Here is an 8,523-nt window from a genome sequence, read left to right as displayed (position 1 = left end):
TAAAGTTTGCAAACTGGCACACCAATTCTGGTTTTGCGGAGTTCGTAAACCGAATAGTTCGTAAACTGGGCTGTCCTTAAACCGAGCCGCTACTGCACTGTCTTCCTGCTCCTGGGAAGATTCAGTATCCGGATCAGGAGCAGGGGGAGGCTCTCACCACTCCTCCTCAGCACAGTCCCTGACAGATCATGCCTTCATTCTTCCCGTTCATCAATACCAGTCTCTTAGCTACCATTAACCCTGTCCTCTTTCTGCCTATCAGGTGTCTGGACTTGCCAACTCCTCTCCTGGAAAGAGGAGCTGCGGCGGCGAGGAAATGTGGTTGCTTGAGAAGATCCGCGGCTCAGTGGAGAACGGGGGATCCCGGGGCAACGGTGACTCTGGCGATAAGCAGTCCAAGGGGCCTCTGTACAGCAATGTCCTGACGCCGGATAAGATCCCGGATTTCTTCATCCCGCCCAAGCTCCCAATGGTGCCCCCGGAAGCAGAGGGGACAGAAGGGAAGCCGAAGCCCAACCTGGGCACTTCGGCCTCGGAGCAGAACCTCTCGGCCCGCAAGCCGCAGCGCAGCCCGCGCTTGCCGGCAAAGGCCGCCTCGGAGAGCAAGAATCTCCTGAAGGCCGCCAGCCGCCACATCATCCAGATCGAGAGCGCGGACGAGTGGGCGTCTGAGGAGGACTTCAGCACCAACGCGGACCCCCAGTCGCAGACGGCCATGTCCCTGCCGTACGTCCCCAAGGCCCAGACGTCCTACGGCTTCGCGACGCTCATGGAGAGCCCGCACACCCGCCGCAAGGAGTCCCTCTTCCACAGCGAGCACACCAGCCTGTGCCCGTCTCAGTCGACCTCTCCCAGCTCCCAGAGGAGGTCGCCCTCGGGGGGGAGCAAGGCGAACGGCGAGGGCGGCCACCTCAACCCTTCGGACATCAGCATGTCCCTCATGAACCCCTACCGCTACTTCAGCGGCGGCGAAAGCGACACGTGCTCCTCGGCCGAGTCGTCGCCGTTCGGCTCCCCCTTGCTCTCGCGCTCCGTGTCGCTCCTGAAGATCTTCAGCCAGGAGAGCCAGTCGAAGGTCATCAAGCTGAAGCACTCGGTCGCACGCAACAGCTCCCTCTCCACCGACGACAGCTCGGCCGACACGAGCCCCAGCTCGCAGCGGCGCCAGCGGTGCGCCACTCCTTCCGCGGGGGGAGCCGGTGGCGCGGCGCAACAGCCCGCGGCTCCGGCGGACCAGCCGGAGCGGCTCCACAAGGAGCACATTATTTCGCTGAGCAAAGGAGGCAGCATGCGCCTGGCGGCCGAGTACAACCCTTCGAGCGCGCGGCTGCGGGTGCGGGTCATCACGGCGGAAGACCTCTACGACAAGCACTGCGACGCGCGGAGCATCAACTGCTGCGTGGCCCTCTACCTGAACCCGGGCAAGCTGCAGAAGCAGCGCAGCACCATCATCAAGAACAGCCGCTACCCGGTCTTCAACGAGGATTTCTTCTTTGACGGGCTGGGGGCCGGCAACGTGAAGAAAATGTCCCTCAAGGTCAAGGTGCTGAACAAGGGGGGAAGCCTCAAGAGAGACACCCTGATGGGAGAGAAGGAACTCCCCTTAACCTCTTTGCTCCCCTTTTCATAACGCTTCCCTTTGCACCCGTCCCCCCGTGGAACGGCTCGTTCCTCCACCCTGTAAATACAAGGTGGTGGATGGTGGCGGCTTGTCAGTGTCCCCCCCCCAAAAAAATGCTTGCTGCATGTGTTAGGGCAGGGAGGGGGGGAATAAGCATGTAACCTCGCTGGCTGCTGGTGTGACCCCTTTCCTTGCAAGATGGAAAATATAATTGCCTGTCCAGGGTGGGGAGATTTTGCCCTGTGCACAGCGAGACGTTCTGAAGATATGGGGGGATGACTATAGGGCTGCAAGTCTGGGAAGGGGTCCTCCGAACGGATTTTGCTGCGGCATGGTGATGCATGTGCGCAATGGGCTTTTTGCTCTGCTTCCTCCTCCCTGTTGTCCCCGGACCCCCCCCCCCCATCGAAATGCATGCAGTGTAGCAAACTGGCGGTCCCCAACGGCCGTCCGCTGAGCTTGACCGACGTTGTCTGAGCAAAGGTGTGGTCAACCGACAGGAATTAATCCGGTGTGAGCCAGGGGTCGCCAACCTTCTGGGATCTGTGGGCGCATTTGGGAACCCGGAGAAACGGTTGTGGTCGCACGACCTGTTCCGTTGGGTACAGCGGGACGCTTCTATCGAGAACTAATTTTGGGCGGTGGTTAGGGTAAGAGACTTTTCCCGCAGGTTGCCTGCGCTCCCACAGCTGCCACGTTGGCGACCCTCAGTGTAAATAACCCAGTTGCCTTACGGAAAAGGGGACAGGGGAAACGACCCTCGTTATCCGAACGTCCTTGCCTTAACAACCTTTCGCAAATGATGGGTTTGCGTCTGGGAGCTGGGGGCGGCTCGTTCTTTTGCAAGGAGGCGCTGTAGCAAGGAGCTACGGGCGGCGGGGAGACTCAAAAGAACACCACACACACACCCCTTTCCAAAGCTGTAAAGCTGCTCATGAAGGCCAGCACCAGATGTTTTGCAGAACTGGGGGGTTGCTGTGTCTTTTTAACCTTCTTTCCCCATTGGGAAAGGCAGAAACCCAACAGGTAGAGCCACGATTGCGCCGTGGGGAGTTTGTGGCTTTCCAGGGTCTGCATAATTGTGATGGGCCTCTGATATGCTGCCCGAACAGGTAACTCCCCCCCCTATTCTCTGGAAGCAGGGAAGCCCCCTTAAATTGCCTTACACCGCTCTGGTCCATATCTGGTCCTGGGTTTTTGGTCAGAGTAGGGTCTTCCTCTGCTCTCTTGTGTTCCTTCTAACTGGAGATAGGGATTGGGACCTTGTTGCAGGCAAAAGCAAATCGCTGTACTGCTGAGTTACGGTCCCACTCCCTTAGGAAGTGGAGATCTCAGCACAGATCCAGACCTCCCACATGGCAGGCAAGGAGATAACGGGCGACACCAGGATTCGAACCTGGGACTTCTTGCATGCAACGCATGTGCTCCGTGGCTGAGCTATGGTTCTTTTCACACTTGGGATATCAGATTCCTATCACCCGCCGTCACTCTCCCCCCCCTTCCCTTCCTCCTACTTTTTGGGAATTCTTGTGTTGTCTTTGAAGTGCTCCGTCAGGGTCCCCAACCCCCCACTGCCCACTTCTCGCTTCCTCAAAACCGACACGCCCCCACCCCACTTTTGCACAAAAGAAAAGCACTTTTAAAAGTCTCTATTCGGTGATGGCTAAGAAAGCTGGGTGACGCGGTGGGTTAAACCAGAGGTCGGCAACCTCCGGCCCGTGGGACGGATGCGGCCCACGAAGGCCGTTTTACCGGCCCAAGAGCCCTCCGCCAACTGTGGGGCCCGCTCGTCAAGCCCCCCCACACGCCGCGCTAAACCAGCAGGCGCAATTTTCGACATCTGGGCATGCGCAGACGCAATTTTCGGCATCGCGCACATGCGCAGGTATGATTCCTGGCTTCGCGCTGCGCATGTCCGTTCCACAGGCACACTCCGTGTGCTTGATCCAGCCCATGGCTGGATAACCTTGCCGATGCCTGGGTTAAACCACAGAGCCTAGGGCTTGCCGATCAGAAGGTCGGCGGTTCGAATCCCCGAGACAGGGTGAGTTCCTGTTGTTCGGTCCCTGCTCCTGCCCACCTAGCAGTTCGAAAGCACATCAAAGTGCAAGTAGATAACATGAAAAACTTCCCTCAACAGGGCTGCCTTCAGATGTCATCTAAAAGTCAGATCATTGTTTATTTCCTTGGCGTTCCACAAGGCGGGTGCCACCACCGAAAAGGCCCTCTGCCTGGTTCCTTGTAACCTCACTTCTCACAGTGAGGGAACTGCCAGAAGGCCCTTGGAGTTGGACCTCGGTGTCCAGGCTGAACGATGGGGGTGGAGACGCTCCTTCAGGTATATAGGGCCATTTAGGGCTTTCAAGGTCAGCACCAACACTTTGAATTGTGCTCGGAAACGTCCTGGGAGCCAATGTAGGTCTTTCAGGACCGGTATTATGTGGTATCGGCGGCCGCTCCCAGTCACAAGTCTAGCTGCCGCATTCTGGATTAGTTGTAGTTTCTGGGTCACCTTCGAAGGCAGCCCCACGGAGAGCACGTGGCAGTAGTCCAAGCGGGAGATAACCAGAGCATGCACCACTCTGACGAGACAGTCTGTGGGCAGGGAGGGTCTCCGCCCACTGGCGTAGGAAGGGTGGGGCGTAGGGGGCGGCGCGCCCCGGGCAGCGGGATCCCGATAGGGTTCCATCTCGGTGTGCCCTGCCCCTAGAACATGCGCCACGCCACGCCTCCGCCTGCTTCCCGCCCCCGGTGCCAGAGCATGAATCTCCGCCACTGTCTCCACCTGCGTACCAGATGGAGCTGGTAGACAGCCGCCCTGGACACAGAACTGACCTGCACCTCCATGGATGGCTGTGAGTCTAAAATGACCCCCAGGCTGCGCACCTGGTCTTTCAGGGGCGTTGAATGGAAGGCGAATTTTTGGTACTGAAATCTGCCACGCCAAGGTCTGCCACTGAACACAGACACAGAGACAGAGTTGCTCTCCCTCCCCCCCCCCCCCTTATAATTTTGATACCGACAAACTGGAAACAGAGTATAATCATTCCAATTTACAAAAAAGGAGACCCCCCAAGATCCTACCAACTACAGGCCTATCAGCCTACTAGATATAACCTACAAGATCTACACCAGATATCTACTAGAGAAGCTGACCAACTGGGCGGATGAAATTGGCTTATTCCACCCAGAACAAGCAGGCTTTCGGAAAGGCCACAGTACTTCAGGCCACTGTCTAGTCCTACAAACTCTGATTGACAAATACCAAACCAAGCTTAACTCCAAGCTCTATGTTGCCTTTGTCGACTTATCCTCTGCCTTCGATTCTATTAACAGAACGAGACTTTGGCAGAAGCTAAGTATAACCAACATAGACAAAAGGCTCTTATGGCTGCTAGTGGAAATCCACTCAGATATAACTAAAACAAAATCGAAAATTCTTTCTAGTAGCACCTTAGAGACCAACTGAGTTAGTTGCTGGTATGAGCTTTCGTGTGCATGCACACTTCTTCAGATACACTGAAACAGAAGTCACCAGATCCTTAAATATAGTGGGGGAGTGGGGAGGGGTATTACTCAGAAGGGTGGTGGGAATGGGTGATAGGCTGATAAGTGTGGAAAACCTGTTGACGACTCTTAACGGCTGCAATTAGTCTTGCAGGGAAAGGCAAGGGGTGAGATGGCTAAAGATAGCTTTGTTATGTATAATGAGATAAGAATCCAATGTCTTTGTTCAAACCAGGTTTCTCCATGGTTTTAAGTTTGGTGATTAGTTGCAATTCAGCCACTTCTCTTTCCAGTCTATTTCTGAAATTTCTTTGTATTAAGACAGCTACTTTGAGATATAACTGCCAGAGTGAAATTTGGACCCCTTGGTGCTCTCTCCTGTCCCTTTCCATTGACCAGAGGTGTCAAACAAGGCTGCCTGTTGGCTCCTTTTCTCTTTAATTTTTTTTAAATATATAAATGATGTTGTCGGGCCCCAGCGGACCTTTGGGGCCCAGGGTTACCAGGGCATGTGCTGTGGGTGGCATTCTCCAGCACCGAATCCATGATCCCCCCCACCCCACCCCGATACACAGGTAGTGCTTTCCTCACCCGACAGGGTTAGCCTTCCGCAACTGCAGAGAAGCACAGACCCCTCTTGGTCCCCCCACCCCGCCGGGTCACCAAATGCCTCCCTGGAGTGTTGCACAAAGCACAAACAGCTGGGAATCCGATCAGAGCCAAGAAATCATTCGGAGTCCTGGCCTCTCTAAGAGAAAAAAACAAAGGCAAGGTTGGTGATGTGGTTTTCCCCGCTGCCATTTGTCGGTTTGCGGAAAACCTTTTGGCGAAAACGCCTCCTGCATGTTTTGGGACGGCGAGACACGGTTATGATCTCCCCACATTTTTTCCCTCCCCTGCCCCCCCAGGTTTGTAAATCCCAGTGTCGGAATGGAGCTGATGGTTTCCCCCGAGTGCGATTAATTATACCTGCTTGGGGGGGGGGAACCTCTTCTCCCGTAAAATGGAGACGTCTTCCCACTCTTCCCAGAAACCCTTTTTGTCCCACATCCCAGACCCTGTGTTTCTTGTTTGACTTCCACCACCACCCTTCTGCTTCCCCCCCCCCCACCGCTTTCCTCAATTCAACCCAAGCTCTGCTTCTCTCAGCCGCTGATTAAAATAAACAGATCAGCCTCCGGTCTGAAACCCCAGCAGACAGTAAACAGGCACACAGGAGCGAAATAATAAAGCCCATCTCTGCAAGCAGCGGTTGAGGCAGGCGATGGGAAGGAACGATCCCGACATCTTTTAATCTCTCTTGGGTTGCTGTAGTAGGCCAGGAACCAAACGCAGAACCTCAAGGGGAGCTGAAATTTGGGCGAATCCCCTCCGCTTTCTCTCCAAACTCCCCCACCCAAATATCTTGTTAACAGAGTGCCAACTGATTTTTTAAATATATATATATATATTTATATATTCAGATATAAAACCGTCTCTCGTTTTCTGTTGCTTGCAAAAGCCTCAGGCGTTCTGGAGTTTGTGTGCCTGCCAAACAAAGGAGATAATCTTGTTGGAGTGTGTGTGTGTGTGCGTGTGTGTGAATTTGGGGAAACAACAAATCTTTTGTATGTGCTTGCTTTATTTCTATTGCACCTGAATTAACCTACCTATTTAATCTCTCTATCTAATCTGTTTTATCGGGCAGCTTCTGCATGGTTGGTTGCCGCTGGAGATGTTGCAAGCACACCAGTTCGCCTTCCTGTTGCCCTCTTGGCAAACAATTTGCTTATTGATTGTTTATAATAATAATATTAACAACTAATGATGGTAATATTTGGGGGCAGGGCTGTGAACTTCTGTCAACTGTATTTTGGCTTTGTGCAATTCGGACAGTGGCGGGTGAATTTCGAGTGTAACCTCTACAAAAATGTTTCTTTCCTATGATCCGATGATTCCTTGTTACTGTATCACCAGTTGGTTCCTATTTCGTAATTATAATAATTATAATTATAATTGTTATTGTTTTTTAATATTATATATATATATATATATATCTATGAGACTTTTACACAGAGCATGGGATTTCTAAACCTTTCTCCAAGTTCTTGTATGTGCATGGAGTGATTTTTCTGGTCTCATTTTCTGGTTTCAACTCACGGAGTGGATAAGAGCTGGGGGGACCCCCCTTCCTCAGCCTAAGAGCCATGGCCCCCTTTTCTTTCTTTCTTTTTTAAAAAAATCCTCACCACAACCCTGCGAGGGAGGCCAAGGTAAGGGGGGGCAGTAAGCTTGAGCGAACTTCATACCCAAGTTGAGCCACAACGTTCAGAGAGCGGCAGGGTAAAGATTGCAACCAGTGGGGGGGGACACACACACATCTCAGTCCTAGTCTGGTGCTGTAACCATTGAACACTGCTGCCTCTCAACTGGTGTATGGCAGCTGGGACTCTGAGTGCCTTAGGAGCAGTATTATGAAAGCCTATATGACCGGGGTGGACAGCATTTTTCCAGCCTGAAGGCATCATTCCCAAAGTCAGTGAGGGGGAGTGGCTTGGTCGGAGGGGGTGTGGCCTGGGGAAAGGGGGTGTGGCCTGCGGATGGCTCCAAGGGCCTGATAGAAAGGGATGCGGGTGCCGCTGTGGTCTAAACCACTGAGCCCCTTGGGATTGCTGATCGGAAGGTTAGCGGTTCGAATCCCTGCGGCGGTGTGAACTCCCGTTGCTATCTCCCAGCTCCTGCCAACCTAGCAGTTCAAAAGCACACCGGTGCAAGTAGATAAATAGGTACCGTTCTTGCGGGAAGGTAAATGGCATTTCTGTGTGCTCTGGTTTCCGTCACAGTGTCCTGTTGCACCAGAAGCGGCTTAGTCCTGCTGGTGACATGACCCGGAGAGCTGTCTGCGGACAAATGCCAGCTCCCTTGGCCTGAAAGCGAGATGAGCGCCGCAACCCCGTAGTCGCCTTTGACTGGACTTAACTGTCCAGGGGTCCTTTACCTTTTACCTTCTTTATTGAATTGGGGACCTGAGGTCTCCAATCCCCCCTGAATAAGGAAATAACTGCCATTTCCCCCCCCCAAAAAAATCGCAACTTCTTCAGCTCGCAAACTGCATCAACTGCTGGCCCGTCTCAGTCCCGCCTGATGAATCGAAACCATCGCCAAAGGTGGTGGATTTGTGGCCTGAAACGTTGGGAGGATAAAGTAACGGCAGTTTGGACCATCTAGGGGCTCTGAAGTGGCATAAAACAGAAACATCCTCGCCAGGCCTGTTCTACGCGGCACGAAAACCAGCTTCCGGAATCTGCAAGTTTGTTTTTTTTTAAGAGGATTAACCACTACACTACACTACACTCAGGTACACGGGTGGTGCTGTGGGTTAAACCACAGAGCCTTGGGCATGCCGATCGGAAGGT

General features: G+C 53.4%; 1 protein-coding gene across 1 annotated transcript; it reads left to right on the top strand.

Moving 5' to 3' along the window:
* Positions 1 to 316: 316 nt before the first annotated feature.
* On the top strand, positions 317 to 1,636 carry C2CD4C (C2 calcium dependent domain containing 4C). The gene has a single exon (XM_033136674.1). The coding sequence runs from the start codon at positions 317 to 319 to the stop codon at positions 1,628 to 1,630; it is 1,314 nt and encodes a 437-aa protein (XP_032992565.1). The 3' UTR covers positions 1,631 to 1,636.
* The last annotated feature ends 6,887 nt before the right edge of the window (positions 1,637 to 8,523 follow it).

This window comes from Lacerta agilis, chromosome 18, assembly GCF_009819535.1.
Source record: "Lacerta agilis isolate rLacAgi1 chromosome 18, rLacAgi1.pri, whole genome shotgun sequence".
Taxonomy (NCBI): Eukaryota; Metazoa; Chordata; class Lepidosauria; order Squamata; family Lacertidae; genus Lacerta; species Lacerta agilis.
This window is presented reverse-complemented; position numbering and strand designations above follow the sequence as displayed.